General features: G+C 46.7%; 1 protein-coding gene across 3 annotated transcripts in view; it reads left to right on the top strand.

Moving 5' to 3' along the window:
• The window catches only part of LOC135391325 (uncharacterized), a 686,593-nt gene that overhangs the window by 643,541 nt on the left and 26,498 nt on the right, over positions 1-16,554 (top strand). The window contains exons 3-4 of one of the 3 annotated variants that reach the window (XM_064621562.1): positions 5,354-5,555; positions 14,408-14,560. The exons of the other annotated variants lie outside the window; for them this stretch is intronic. Of the exons in view, the coding sequence (XP_064477632.1) occupies positions 5,354-5,555; positions 14,408-14,560 (355 nt within the window). The remainder of the gene's footprint in view (positions 1-5,353; positions 5,556-14,407; positions 14,561-16,554) is intronic. 3 annotated transcript variants of the gene reach the window in all.

Below are 16,554 nucleotides of genomic sequence, written 5' to 3'. Positions count from 1 at the left end.
TTATTGCAGCGATCGTAACTTATCCGTGCACCTTATTGGGTGAGCGAACCTTAGCACCGGCGTCGTTACCAGATATAGTTCCCAATGGCGAACCGTAAGGTGACGCATGCGCAAGCGGACGCAAGCTGCGAGAATATTGTATACATGTTATTCGTATAGATTGAAAGACGTTGCAGAACGGCAGCAGCGTAGTGTGCAAACGGTTTGACAGCCAGTCGTGAACGCCACCATTTTTATTACACGTGTATGTAATGACGTCAGGCCATGATCTGTCCGGAATGCATTGCGTTCCTCCTGCACGCTATCCACCATGGAGCCATGGTAGGGTACACCTGTACAGGACGCCAGTACCGAAACAGACACGTAATAAGGGCATCATTGCTGTCCGTACTAGAGCTATAAATAGACACCTACCTATATGTGAAGGGCCGACAGCAACTTCGGCATAGCTGATACACATGAAATCCGCAGCACCCGCTTGATTTGGAAATTTCCGGCGCAAATATATCCTTGCTCACACTATTAGTTGTCTAAAGCACGGTTTCACCATTAGTTGTTAACAGAATTCGAGGTAACTCGTTACAAGTAACTCGTTACTGTAACTAAGTTCTTTTTTTTTTTGGTAACTTCTAACATAACTCGGTACTTTTGCGCCGTGGTAACGTTCAGAGGAACTCGTTCCGTTTTGAGGTAACTTTGCCAAAGTAAGTTAAATTAAGTTCCAAGTTACATTTAACTCGCTTTTCACTCACGTCCACATATTTTGCTTTCTCTCCGGCTCCTTCATGGCATTTTTTGCCATAAAACGTGATATTCAATCAATGCAATATCTTATTCAGGAAGTAGGAACGGCGGCCATTGAAATGAAGCTGAACCATTATGCGCCCACAGGGAGTAAGATGCGCGTTCAATGGACCTCTACCAGAGAAACGTCATCATGACACTGGTAGACAGACTGAAACTGAAACACATCGGAAGGAGAGGGCTGGGTTCCACGAACGTGCACTTGCTCGCTGCCTCCAACTGAAAGAAAAGCAGGACTGTGGGCCGCGTCCCTTTAAGGGACCATATCGTAATCCCCCCAAGACCGTGGCTTTCGGGGGCAACCTTATTCACGTCTAGCTTCGCGAGTAGTTCAATTCTACCAAATTTGTGGCGCTGTCGAACACTATGACGTCGTTTCTTTACAGACAGGGAGAGCTCTATGTTGGACATAAACGAAAATGAATTAAGCGTGTTGCACCCCTCCAGAGACAACTCAAGGTCTAACTCAACTGCTCACGCGCGCTGCACCTGCGTAATGCTATTTTGAAGTAACTTGACAAGTAACTCGTTCTTTTTTTACGTAACTCACTAACTGCGAGTTACATTTTAGGCTGAGTAACTTCGTTGATGAACTTTGATGATTGAACTTTATTGATGGGTGAAACTTTACATATCCCCAGGCGAGGGAGTCGATAATATTCTTCTGTTTTTTGTCACATTTTGCAGACGGTAACTTAGCTTGTAACGAGTTCTTTTTGACCGGTAACTTCTCAATCTATGGTTGTTAACGTTCACTGTTAAAAGAAAAGGTATAGAAGAAGTATAACGAAGGTATAAACCAGGACTAAACTACCATATTTATACCTCATCACCAACGTCTATACCCCGTTTAAACCATCTGGGAGGTATAAATCGCCGAGGCTATACCTTCCACGCGGGTTGAGGGTATAATAAGGTACTTCGCTCTTGCGTTTATACCTTCGGTATTTTGTATACCTTTAGATATGAACCTGTGGTAACCACATTGATTTGTGGTAGAAACAGTACCATCTCAGCTATAAGCAGTAATTTAATTAGGAAACACAGTCAGTAATACAGTTGCATCGTAATTAATAGGGGGAATGGTTTATAGCAGCGTGCTATTTGTTCCTGAAATGACCAAATCTACGCGTCCTCACTCATACAGTTGCTCGCCGGGCGAAGGCGCCCCACATTTTGCGAAGCCACGATGTATTATACCAGTATCTGTTCTCCACCAAAGCCTCCCACGTTGCATCTTGCGTGGCGAGTAATCTGCATGAGCTCTTCTCTACATTTTACACCTGCACTCCGTGAACATGAGTTTGTGGGTACGTTTGTGTGCGTGCAGGTGTGTGTCCAGGCATTTTCTTTCTACCTTTCCTTCTCGCGGTAGTTGCTATTATTAAAGCACTTGTCGCTCAATATTATTTTGTTCTAATTTTTTTACGAGCTAGATCAGGAAAATGATACTCTTATATAATGCTGAAATAAATCGAAGAGTCCACTTTTCGAAGATTACACCCCGGGTTTGAAAATATACCTTCAAGGGGATATATGTTTATAGAATGAGGTGCAAATAATATACCATCGGGAAGGTATAAAGTCACTATACCTCGAAGGAGGTATAGTGTTTATACCTCAAAAGGTAGGCGCCCTGGGACAAACCGTTTATAGCCTAAAAGGTATAAATATTTCTAACAGTGTTGAACCGAGATCAGGCGTTGCTAAAACTTGAAGTTAACACACTGCCTTTTTTTCTTTTTCTTTTGCAAAATTTAGTCGTTGACGTGATGAATGTTTCACTGACAATATCTTCTAAAGCAATGATGCTCAAAAGTCAAGTTAAGAGCATAGAAGTCTCATAATAACTAGAAACCAAGCCAGCGAAGGGATGCATCTCAACATGTGAGCCGCCATGATCGATAGGCCTAGCGCCTTGCGAACTGTGTCTTCTACGGGCTCGGTGCGCTATTCTTTCATGTCGCGGCACAGGGTGTAAACCGTATGATCCTCATTCCCTAGGACATCCAAGCACACACGTGATGGCAGACACAACACACACACTTCGCAAACGGCATGGCACACGGAGCCCAGCGGAAGCGGGAGCGACTTGCATTGGATTGGATACCATTGCGGCGAAAGTCTGTGGAAAATCCGGCGGAATCCAGAATATCTATCATGGCGCCTCCCTGACTTCGTGGATTGGTTTTTTGCAGTATCTTCCAGAAGGGGCTCACCTCACTTTAGTAAGGTTAGGTCAGTTTTGCTGTCACAGATTGGGGCACGCACTAGGCGGTGCGGGCGCGAGACTGTGCCGCCGATAACGAGGGCTCCCCTTCTGGAAGCTACTGCGAAAAACCTCTCCCCTGACTTCGACATTGGGAAAGGGTCTTGTCCTCGTACAACTCCCTTGCTCTCCCTCATCACTCTCTCTCCCAGCTTTTCTCCTAGCCTCTACTTATGATTTCTATGGTTAACATACCGTTAATATTGCTTCAAATATCAGTTAGCGTTTGTGAAACCAGCGAAGTCAGCTGGATTGTCCACAACGTTGTGTCACGGGGTGTGTGCCCACCTCAGGTAGGGATCTATAGTGAGCAACAGATGGTCAACTTTCAAGTTATCAATAGTTATTTTGCCCTGGGTGAAGTATACGCCAGTTTTATTGATGGGTGAAACTTTACATGTCCCCAGACGAGGGAGGCGACAATACTCCTCTGTTCCACATACACTCTGAGAAGAAAGGAAGGAGTAGCGCGGGAGCAACTTCCCGGAAGTACTCCATTTTCCCTGCTCCTCCTCCCATGTCACTTATCCCCTATTTCTTTCTGCATTTACTATGTAACTAATCACTGCAAATAGTTACTCCCTTCTGCGGTCCAAATTTTAATCAACAAATTTGTAACATCGCCCTCCTTATTATAAGGCGACTTTTGAGTAATAAACTATAGTGTTACTACAGTGCATCCATTCAAACGTTGCATCTTTTCTATTACATATTCTCTGGTTTTGCATTCAGTCTCGTTGGTGAATTTCTCACCCTTACGTGAGGATATATCCTGACGTGTGACCTTCTCACAAACTAATTACGTTGAATACTTATCCCGCAGTTTACCGCGTTCGAGGGAGCCTGTGGAAAGTTCGGATGTCTCTGTTCGGCGAGTAGTTCTGCGGGGCTACCCAAATTTCAAACGGGAAGGTGTCGCACCCCCCCACCTCTTCTACACTACCATACGACTTCGCCTTTTACGCACAACTTTTCCCATCCCCATCGAGCGTAAATTAAAACGTACCAGTTGAGTTTCGGCTTCGACATATTTATACGCGGAAGCGCAGGTACCCAAAGTCAGAAATTTCACCCAAGATTCCAAAGCAGCTGTAGAGGTATACCTGCATAAACCCGTTTGATGGTGTAAGCATCGTACCTATACCTGATGTCACACTTACTCCTGGGAAATCGAGTAAAGTGGAACTCCCTCTGGGAGGGTGTAAGCTTTGCTCCAAAAGGGAGTGCTCTAAGGCACAAGCCTATTACTACCCTAAAGGAGTTGCGACGGCGCTTTTTTTTTTTTTTCTCAGAGTGTTACGGAACTTTGGAGGTACACCTGGCTAGGTAAAATCAACAAGTACGGAACGACTATATGATAACTCCTTCAGGCGTCGTCACAGCCCCCGCATTTCAGATACACAGAGATCAGATGAAGAGACGGTACGAAGAGGTATTCCTGAAAGTGGACCAACATTCTTGTGTCCCTCCGTCAGATGTCGAACCTCTCCGTAGCGTTACAAGCTCCGTGTGTGCGCTTGCGTCACCCAGAGAGTGCACAGACAAGGAATACTTGACACCATTGGCTACTACCAGCACACCGTTCACTTCATGCTGGCAACTCTCAGCACTGTGCCCCCCAAATGGAGGCCAATGTAGGCTTCCGCACGGAAGAACAGGAAGGGTAAACGGAGGATGGCAAGAGCCAGAGTCGAATAAAAAATTAAGGAAATAGTAGAATAAAGAGTACATATACACGTAACGTGTATCAGCCTATCTGTGTGCTGACGTGCTGCACGTGCCGCACGGTGTTACGGCCTCCTGGTGTTCTTCTCATGTGCGCCGGAACTCCCCGAGACGCGGTACTGGAAGAATAAAAGGCGACTTGCATGTAAAAGGGCTAGAGAACAGGCGAGCTATTACATATTCTAAACGGTAAAACAGAGAGAGGGAAACAGAGAGAACATGGAAAGAACATGGACGACGCGTTCTGTAAAACGTTTAGAGAACGTGTCGTTCTTATTCATCCCTTTCCCTGTCTCTAGCGTTTTGCCGTTTGGTATCTTACATGCCTGTTCTCGTCGTTCCTTGTTTCAGTCATTTATTCGATGATTTCACCGCTGACTTTTTTCTTACTCGTGAAAAACGTGTCAGGCTGCTGTACAGTTATATGAGATGAAGATGTCGTGTTCTGAGGCGCTTCTGTGGGCTGCTCTGTGTGTCACTACTATTGTCAGAACGACACGACGTCACGAGTCTGGACCTCTTGTCGGCCTAGTCTACTAACGTGATTCCCCGCAGTGCCAAATACCGCTTTCGCAAGCCCGACGGGTCGTCCGGAGATAACAGTGGAACATACATGGAGTATTATATTACGCCAGGAACGATAGATATGTACCAGCGTGTATCCAGCAACGATCCTACTAGATTGGCATGCGGAACTACCAACATGAAGGCACCGACGGTGCTGAAGATGGACGTGAAGGACGATGGAAAAATGAAGGTGAGCTTTCCATTTCGCATTGATAGCGACACATTCGTGAGCCACTTGCATCTGAATGACACGCTACAACTGAAACTTCCATGCATTGCCCTCGACCTGGCGTCTCTCTTGGCGAGGTTGGAAATTTTCCGAGTTGCTGTTACATGCAGAAGAGCACGTCGTCCTGTGTTGCTTCTGATTTGAGTTCGACGAGAATTTCGTGTTAAGGCTGACCCGTATGGAGCGATTTGAGTACACGAAAAACGCGACGCGCGACAAACTCCGTCGCCGACGCTGGCGAAGATACTCCCGCATGCAACAAGAGAAAAACGATGTGACAACCCTTGTTGCTCGCGCTAGTCCCCGTGTTTTCCCACAGTCATTCACTGTTAAACGAGCAATGCGGTGACATTTAACGTGGCTCGAATTCCTTCCTCCTCTGCTATGCTGAAAAAAAAAAAAAAAGAAACAGTCGGAGAAAGTAGCTGCAGACGTCCGACACGATTCTCTGTGACGTATTCGTGGCTTCGTGCCTTGTTTCTTTGTTTGTTTGTTTTTTCTTCGCAGCTCACGCGTCGCTCATACATGCTCGACCATGTACCGCACTGCGTGACTGGTCACGTGAGGGGAGTACCATACGTCACGACGTCCTCTCGATCTGCGATGCGCTGTTTTCACGAGGAGAAGAATGGTTGCGTTAAATAGGTGCCCCTCTTTTTGCGCACTCAAATCGGGAGTATGAGACTCCCAGACCGGCCACTAAACAGCGAAAAGCAACTTTTGAGAGCTACACTGCTCGCTCCCTGATGCCGCATCCAGTTGCCTGCTCGTGCAGTGCACAGACGGAAGACACGTTGGTATAGTTTGAACCCATAGTAACGTTGGAAGAGACGACTATGGTTGCGAATACATCTCCTGGTAATAGCAAGTGAAATGCAGAATATGGGAAGTTGTAACAGACGTCATAGGAGCTGTTTACTGCGAAGACAGCTGCATGGCGTGAAGATGTCTGGATTAAAGCAACGCATTTCCCGCGAATAACCGCCAATATCCGCGTGGAAGTTGCCCACTAATATATACGAAATACAAACGCACGATAACAGTTATACAATATTACAGTTCACTGGAATCGGAGCACTGGGTAACATTTTAAGTCCGTACTTTGCTTCCGAGCCCGCACTTCGAAGGTCGTCCTGCCGCAACACCCGGACGCTTGTTGTGTGCTTCAAGGCTCCCGTTTCAAAACGGGTGTGCGAGGAGCGGCTCGGAGTCTCGCACTCCTGGGTGCGCGAATGGTGCTTGTGTCGCGTTAAGTGAGTGGAGTCTGAAACACTCGCGCTCCGGGGAGCCTACTTAACGCAACCAATGTTTCAAAGGTGTGAGGAACAGAGCTCTCGCGCTCGCTCTTTAGGTCACCTACGCTCGTCGTTTTTTCGCAGGGACTCATTCTATTCGTTGGAAAACACTCTGCACCGAAAAACAAACAAAACGAAAATGGGGAGGGGGGGGGGGGTCACCTTGTGTGAGCACCGTCGCGAAAACAACGTTATGGTAACGTGTACCTGTGCCGACTGCGGTTCTCGTGCAACGGAAAGCAGCTAGCTCTGTCACGGGAATCACATTTCATTCGTAAGTACGTACTTGAGCGGTTGTTTCGAGAGCCTGCGTTTGTTTCAGTCATCCGGAATTGTTCATCTGCGATCTAGCGCTGTGCCGCCGATTCATTTGATTTGCCCCATAGTTGGACAAGGTTCATTAATGGTAAGCGTAGCACAGCTGCCCGATCGAAAAATCTATCAGAGCCAATCCTAATGGAAACATATCCTACCGTTAGGCCTATCGTAATTTCTGGTATTTCCAATACGACGAACGGTTATCGGTCTGAGGGGACCATTAGGGCCTAAGGTTCTAATGGCTTGATGGGAATATAACAATAGAGAAAAACAAAAACACATAAATACAATAACAGAAACGTACGTCTTTAGTATCAATCAGCACCTCGTATACTGGACATGGGCTCCTTGATAACGCGGCCCGCCCCCGGGTGGGTCGTGTCTTTGAACGCGCGGCCAATCAAACGGTCGTCGAGGCAGCATCGCTTGCGGTGCTTTGTCCGGGAAGCTTTTTTCCCTAAAAAAACAGCTTTTTTTTTTCATTGTCTGTTTTCAACCTCTGTCACCACACATTCTATTTTCTTTTGCTTCTGCTCTTTTCGTTGTTTGTTTGTTTCCTAGACTCTCATAATGGGCAATTCGCGCAGCGTTGGAAGAGCAAACGGAGAAAAATATAAAAGCCAGGACAGAAGTTCAAATAGCTCGCTTATATAGGCAAGTGTATTGGCATGAAAAGATGGGCAATTGGCATCACTTGAACAAGCGGTTAGACTAATAGCACAGATACCGTATATTGCTTGTCTTTCGAGTTTCGGCGAATCCGAGAGTCCTGTTTGCTGCCTCAGTCAAACAGAAGAGTGAGCAGTGAGGTATCTAAATTTTTTTTCGTTTTTCTCACACAAGCAACACTGCCGTGGGGAATTACTTGGGGTATAAACTCAACACCAACACAACGTCTCTGTTCCTTACTGCTTTTGGTTTGAGACGTTCTGTATAGGTCCATCGAGAATCGAACTTCTACAGTTCAGTCGTGCGTTCTCTTCTCTCTCGCAACATATGCTTCATTCCATCAGGAAATTCGGAAAATGTTTGAAACTGCTGACACTCGACATCCAGATGCTATACGGCCAGAGACGTCCATCTATGAAGCTCCCCATGGTCGATCGTCTTTACACGCCGGCGATATGGCACCTCCAGTTTCCAACCTCTGATCCGACAGGTTTATGGGGGTCATATATTTCAACGAAACCATATTCAACTGAATCATCGAAGAATATTGGAACATTCCGAGCCGCAATGAATCAGACAGCACAAACCATTATCACCAGGTCGGCCTGACAGGCCAGTGCGAGCTGCCGTATTGAGTGCTGTAACAATGTCTGCTAGTTCGTTGTTTAATTCTTGTATAGCTAAAACTCCAAATGCAAAGAAACACTAAAGGGCAAAGACAAGGACAGGGAAGTATGCGGTTTCCATCTTGTTTAGTGTAGTCCTGTGATTTACCGTTCACCTGAACTGAGGGTTTTAGCAATTATATGCTATTCCATATTTATTTATATTATTTATATCACCTCAAAGGACCAAGCGGGCATTACATGAGGGTACATTAGTTGGCAAGTGCCGCAGAGAGGGGACGTATAAATGAACTCTAATCATGAACATCGATCTACTACAATGCGTCATCTGTAGGACCGCTATGCCTCACTGACGGACCATTCGATTCCCCTGTGGGGTCACTAAGCTATCCTGATGGACGGTTAAATACCTTTTGTTGGACTGCCAGGGGCCTTGTCGTACCACCAGGCCTTCTTGTGGGGTCGTTAAACCCACCTGACGGACTGCGGGACAGCATTTGTCGGGCCGCCAACAGTTATGTGGGACCACTAGGGGTTGCTAATGGGCCGTCAAGTTGGCTTGATGGTCTATGAAAATATTCTGATGGACAATTAGAAATTCTGACGGTGTCTTGTCGGATTTTTCGATCGGGCGGGTTGAGAATATATGTGACATTCTTCGCCAATTAGTCGCAGGCCGACAACGCGAAAGCATTATTACACGAATCGTAACTGCGCAGGTGGTATCAATAACGTCCTGTGGGACTGTGCGACAAACTGGTGGCGCCGCGATGCGGCCTCCGGAGAAAGTACCTTGCGTGATAGCCGCCGGGTAGCCAGCTTTGTTTACATGTGAAGTGCGGACATCTTTTTTTGCCACAGCATCGCTAACTGTGCCAGCACCTAAAAGAACTCTTCATTAGGGACCAGATGCTTAATTTCTCGTGATTTCTACGCTTCCAATACCAGCGTTTGTGACGCGCCATAATAGCGTTTGTGTGACGCGTGACGCCATAATAGCGTTTGTGACGCGCGTTCGGCCATTGCATGAGGTGTGCCCAACATGAGTGAATATATTCTATTCCTTTTGTTCTAGTTTCAATGAAACTGAATGAGGACCTGCAAAATGATCAATGATTTACAGTTGCCACTTTCGTGACGGTGAAACGCCGCTGGATATCACCGTCAAATGCACCGACCAAACGGCAACCTATTTCGAGATAATGATTGAGGTTTTTCATCGCCAGTGCCCAGAGCCGATATTGCTCCCGGTATGATGAGTCTCACAGTGAAAACAGAAGTTCTACGTTGTCCAAACGATTTAGTATTTACTCACCGACCATTTCACAGCTGTCGTCCCGCAAGCCTACGGCGGTAGCCGAGGTAAAAACTCATATACTTTCTTCTTTGAGGATCTCTTTAGCGTTATTGTATCTGAAGATACTGGAAAAACTGCAGTACAAGTTCAGGCAATAAGTTGTGACCCCACGTGTTTATTTGTATGGATAAAACGGACGCACGATGTAAATTTCAGCGACGAAGCTATGTGTGTGCAAAGACGACAAAAGGAATACAAGAACAAGACTCAGTCAAAAACATGATATTACAAATGGCTGGAGTCAGAGGAATACACGTATATGCCTTCGCTAGCAAGCCAGGATTTTGTGAGGAGTCAAGTAACCATCCTCTCGACGTATCACTTACAGGTGTTTTGACCGGACAGACGCGAGTGGCTGTTCTCCTTCCGTACTGTTAGATGCATTAGAAATATGGTGGTTGTTTCTGTGCAGTTTGTCTCCATTCGCTTCATTCGCGCCCCAGAAAGGTTCCCCATTATTTGCACTTCGAAAATTAGCCCTTCTAATTACGGCGGTCGCCAAGCAAGCTACGGTTCCACTTGAGAATGCATAGAACGGGCGGCGTTGTATCACGTCGGATACGTCCAAGACCGCCACTGGCGGCGCTGTCGCGACGGAGCAGCGCGCCCCCTTTAGGTGTCGCACGGTCCCTATAAGAAAGCACTGCAGTCAAGGAGCCTCGTCGATCGAGCAGACGGTCCCTGCCACCGTCGTCAGTCTACATTCCCGAATGCTCCGTAGAGGGTCAGGGATGTCTTGAAGGAACACTGATATCAATTGCGTCAGCGGTGTAGACCGCCTGAATCACTGCCGCCATAAAAATGGCCGCCCCATGTCTGTATCGAAATAGTTAAATTACGGTGACAGTCAACCCCCGATATATGAATTCATTCGTTTTATGAACACGAGCAGGAGGAACAAAACTTTTTACTTGCATTTTTCCCTCGTTTTATTAACCTCGATATTCGAATAATGAATGGAATTCCTGCTAAGCAGCAGCTAGGAGTTGCCCAGTGTTTTTGCCCTCGATTTACGAACGGATCGTTCCGAGGTCAACGGAAACCTTCAAAGGGAATATTCCGTGGTGTTATAAATGACGCCGGAACGGACAAAACGTTTTTGAGGTATTGCACCCTGGGTTTGAGGTATTGCACCCCGGAACACTAAACGGGTTTTCCGGGGTCGCACAAGGTGGGACCAAGTGTTCCTGACCTCAATTGATGAATAAGGTGGCCGGTGTCACCCGGAGATTAACAAACGGAGGTTAAAAATCCCGTAATCCAAGACCAGTCGAGTGCGAATGTGCTGACATCTCTTCTTTCCAATATTGACACAGCGGAAGGCATGGTCCAAAGCAAAATTAAACAATTTAGTATTGCATAATAAACAGAGTGTGAATGCGATAACGTCTGTTCTTTGTGAGATTGACACAGCAGAAGGCATGGCCGAAAGCAAAATTACACAATATATTGCATTATAAACACAATCCCAACTCGGAAATACTGTTCCATGTGCTCGATAGTACTCACTTAACGGAATTTTCGATTTATGAATCCTTCGGCGGTTTTTCGGGAAACCGGGGTTGACTGCATTTAGAATATGGGACCGTTTTCTGGACAAGAAGGATAGGTTTCAGGCGCAGTTTAACATGCACTTTCAGTGTCAAAAAGTGAAGGTACCCCCTTCCCTGATCTTTTAAGCCACACATCCACACGCAGTGCCAAAGCCATGTTGTACCAGTTCACTTTCGATTGGTCTGATTAATCAGTGCTCTTTTTGTACCTTCATTGCCCCTGTTTAACTTACCTTCTTTTGTTGGCAGGACACGTGGGGTTCGTCAGGGGTGCCCGTTATCCCCAATGCTGTTCGTGTTGTGCATTGACCCGCTGTTACATAGGCTTGCTGCCTGCCCTCATATTCGTGGGTTTCCGCTCCTCTGCGGCGGTTCAGTGGTGGTATCTGCGTATGCAGATGACATTACACTCTTTCTCAGGGACAGTGATAGCCTGTGCGAAGCGCTTCAGTTTTTTGGCGAGTATTCGCGTGTTTCTGGTGCCCGGCTTAACAATACAAAAAGTAAGGCATTGCCTGTTGCTGGTTTTATTGGCGACTTCTTGGGCGGTATAGAGCAGTGCTTATCCCTTCGAATCCTGGGGGCAGTGTTTGAACAACGGGGCTTGGCACGAGAAAACTGGGATTCCCTGCTTCAGTGTGTGTGTGTGTGTGGGGGATATGTTTAATGCAAAGTAAAAAAAAAGAGAAGGGCAAGGTTAGCCACGTTGTGGGCTTGCTATTCCCTAAAGCTTTCAAGCAAACAAAAGAAGATACAAACAGCTGGGATACAGAAAATTATGAAAAAATACAGAAGAAACAGCCCCTTCACTAATCGTTGCGCATAGGACGTATCAGAGAATGCCCAGGAGTTTAGATTCCCGAAGGAATCGTGTCAGCGCAGACGTGACTTCAGCGTGCTGGGTAGGGCCAAGTAACATCGCGAGGTGAAGCTCTCGGTAGCCTAGATGAACAAGGCGGCGCCGGAGACTCGATCGGTGATGTTCGTACCGTTGGCAGGCAATGAGGATGTGTGGCGCATCGGCTTCTACGTTGCACGTTGGGCAAAGAGGTGATGGGTGCTGATTCATCTTAAATAGGAGGAGAGGAGTTCGTGCCACATTCAGCCGCAGCCGATGAAGCAACGATTCCTGGATGCGCGGGATGCGGCCAGGCACAACATATGTCATTAAAGGGTCAATGGATTTAAGGAAGGTATTGGTTCGTATAGCTTCTTGCTGAAAAAGCTATGTGCGGTTTGCAGTGAAGCGGCGGATTTTCAGCTGGCACATAGAGTGCGCAAGGGGAAAGACAGTTGGTTGCTCAGTGTTGCCGAGCAAGAGCATCAGCACGATCATTGCCTGGAATTCCGACATGGCTCGGAATCCATTGGAACCCACTTCGTGTCCCAGCGATGCAAGTTCAGAGTGCAGGGCGTGTAGGTGTCACTGATGACTGCGGCAGAGTAAGAGGCCAGCGGCTCCAGGACGTTGAACGCAAGGTTTCGATAGCGAGTAGGTTTGACCTACCTTTTCAGGAGCGTGCATATCTAATCAAGAATGTGCTATGTAGTAAGCTGTGTTTCGTTTCCCGGGTTCCTATACCGCCCCGTGCTGTAAGCACTAGGGTTTCTTCGGTGATTTTCTCCTTCTTTTGGGGAAGAAGAACAGCTCTTGTTACACGGGCGGTCCTATACAACAGCCGCGATCTCAGGGAGGCTGGAGCCTCCCGTGCATTTCTACTTTTTGTACACTGCTTGCCTTTCGGGTTGTCCTTCGTGTTCTTGACGATACTGAGCATTCAGCGCGTGCGCTTGCATTGTACTGGATGGGCCACTTTCGCAGAGCAGTAGTTCCTCGCGGACTAGGGAATAGGTACCCTGAAACCACTTCCGCGTCCCTGTTTTATCGACGTATCGCAGAGCGATTTTGCGACATACAGGCTCAGGACCCTCAGGTCGATCCTCGATCGGTCCCTGCATCACGTATCTGCGAATTGCTATGTCTCTTGGATGAACCCCGATCGGATAACTTGAGAAACCTGGGTGTATATCGTGGGGTGATATCCGACCCGACAATTTCTCACGCGAAGTCTGTGACTTTTTGTGGAAGGCGGCCTGGGGAGTTCTACCTACGCGTGATCGCTTAAATCGGTGGGGTGTTACCAATACCTCCCTTTGTCGGAATTGTCCCAACATTGCATCAGTGTCTCACGTGTTAGACGACTGCGTTGTAGCAAGGACGTTTTGGACTCTCGTTTGATGGGTTTTCCCATTCCGCTACCGTTTAGGGCACCGGATCAGGGTACATGTTTGTTCTTCTGTTGGTTGCAGTGACAAGGTACGTCTTGTGGAGGAACAGATGCAGAGCGGTAGCTGAAAACAGGCGCCTTCGCGTTCAGTACCCTCTCTTCATGTCGCTCCACAAGCAGGTAGTCATTTTCTTGGAGACCCAGTTTGTTACACTCGGAGAGACAGAGTTCCTCCGAAGATGGTCGACACGGTACATTAGTGTCCGCCGCGGCCGTGTCTCCTTGAATTGCCACTGGCTCCCTTAGTGGCGTTCTTTTGTAGGGTTCTTTGGGAATATTACGCTTGTTTTAGCTTGTCTTAGAGTGTGACTTCTGTTGTGTAAGCATTTTGTGTATTTAGTTTGTGCTACATTATATTGAAACTGTATTGAACTTGTACTACACAAGTTTACTTGGTTATATAAAATATCCTGATCAGGAACATCATTACAGAGTGTCACATTTTCATGCTTACATTATGTCATACCTTTTGAGTTTTCTATTTCAGATGTGTGAAGTTGAATGTTCATCACTGGTTCTCTGTCCCGCTCACAAGCCTTTTAAGCTTAGGCGGGTAGCGTTTGTATTTTTTATTGCAGGACCTCGCAACAAATTGACTTGAATTCACACGTTGAAACATAAAAACAAGTTGAGTTGGATTGAAATAACATTCATTATTGTTGTTAACACCCGCTCGCACTCTTCAGTGTTATTGTCTACTTTGACAGGTGTCCTGCAATGGAGTAACCGCGACAGATATACATAAGGACAACTTTGGCAGTGAGTTTGTCCTTCAGAGGATAGACCAACAGTTTGATTCTATGACGGTCATGGAGATCCACGTCACTTACAAGAGTGACAGAAACAAGGTCTTCAACACGGTACTGTGTACTTGACAGAATGGCGTAAATGCAGGCTAGCTGGTGGATAAATTCCATGATAGGCAAGCCTGAGCGACGGGCAAGACACGCAAACAAACACAAACACGAAGGTTTGTGTTTGTTTACGTGTCTTGCCCATTGCTCAGGTTTGCCTATCATGGCACTGTATACTTTCATCGCAGTTAGCGGCCAGTAAAGGTGGTTCTTTTCTCCTCTCACTTGAATCCCCGAGGCTGGCCAGTTGTCGGTGATGATGACGGTTGAGTTGCAGGTACTCGACAGCAGACGATCTTCAATAGTTGGTAACAGGTTTATTTACAGCAATGGATTTTAAGTGGACAAAAGTTACATCACATGGCAAAGTCACTCCGAGTCTCCGAGCAGGTCCGTTTGCTACGGAGTCCGCAAGCCAAGTCTCCCTAATTTCCCAAACTCCCCCGCTCCCTGCGTTGTATTTCGTCCGCACGATGCGCTCCTTTCACGCGTCTCAAGTTACACGCTCAGCAAAATAGAACCACACAGAACAACGCCCCTCGCACAACATTTAGCTCGTCTGACCAAACGTCTTCGACCCCACAATTTATTACCTCCCGTCGTCCGCTATACGGACACGTGCGAAGCACTGCTCACAGAAACCCTGTCCTCTGTGTTTTGGCGCCAGAATCTGGTGACTGTTTCCAGACCCCATGTGTAGAGGGGGGAACGACGGCAAATCCTCAAAGTGTCCAGTCGTTTTCTACGAAAGCGCAGGAAGAAGTAAAACCGCAAAATAACGAGCCCTTCTGTCGCACAGCAAGTTTACACTTTACACGGCCCCAAGGAATAATCTTTGTTTCTGAGGGGTGCCATCTTTACGCATTCCGTGCGACGTGAAGGCCGCTATAACTGGATGCCATTTGAAAATGGTCCCAAGGGTATTCGCGAAGTCAGTGTTTAGCGTAAATGTTGCACGTAGAAAGAGCACTCCTAGGACATTGGTAGTGGAGCTGGAACCACATCGTCTTGTAAGAACGTCGTGCTTGCCACCAGCTACAAAAGTCGTCTTAAGGGGACTATATGACATTTTTCGAGAATCTTGCCAAACTTTTCCTGAAGGCGGTTCTTCTTGTCTAGGAAGTTGGGCCTCAGATGAAATAGCATCGTGACAGGCGAGCTGGTGCACGAAATCAATTAAAGAGTAATCCTGATATTGGGTGACGCGGGGGATTAAAGACACAAACACGGAGCATTCTCTGTGTTTGGGGGTGGGGTGGGGGTGGGGGGGGGATTATCTATAAGATCTTCTGATTTTACAGTTACATCACTTAGCTGTTCCAGCAGCTCAGTATGTTCTAGGTTTGCTGCTGGGTGTCTGTTTGTGTAGCTTCTGGTGTAACTTTAACGTGTAGGCCGTTCAACCTGCAGGGCTCATTTGTGAACGGTAGTGCACCTCCATGTCCTTCGACATGGTGGCTGTCCGTTGATGCATCCTGCTCGGCATGCACAGCGGTAGGAGTGGGCTGTTCTGTGCAGCTTCCGTCCTTCGGCTCCTTTCTATGCTTAGGCACGTCTTTTTTTTTTCTTCTGTGTTAGCGCCGCGAAGCAACTGTGGCTATGAACGGCGTATAGATGTGGACAGATGGAGAGAGGACAAGGGGTTCGGATGGCCATGATATATGTACTTTATGATAATAATAATAATAATAATTATTATTATTATTTTATTTTTGTTTAGGTGCACAAAAAACAACCACTAGGGTCCTCTTGTTGGTGCACCACAAAATGCTATAAATGTCTAAGGAGGTTATGAAAAACAAATACATTCAAATAGACAAAATGCAGGCAACAAAGTAACAGTGAAACACTGAAGGTAAACAGAAACAATGGTACTAATACTTGTAAGATACTAATGAGAAGGAGCGAAAATGTCAATGTCACAATGTTGTGAAGCGGTGTACAAGATTAATTGTAAACGGTTGATTGGATGAAGCTTTGCAAAAGATTGAGGATAAAAA

This window comes from Ornithodoros turicata, chromosome 4, assembly GCF_037126465.1.
Source record: "Ornithodoros turicata isolate Travis chromosome 4, ASM3712646v1, whole genome shotgun sequence".
Taxonomy (NCBI): domain Eukaryota; kingdom Metazoa; phylum Arthropoda; class Arachnida; order Ixodida; family Argasidae; genus Ornithodoros; species Ornithodoros turicata.
This window is presented reverse-complemented; position numbering and strand designations above follow the sequence as displayed.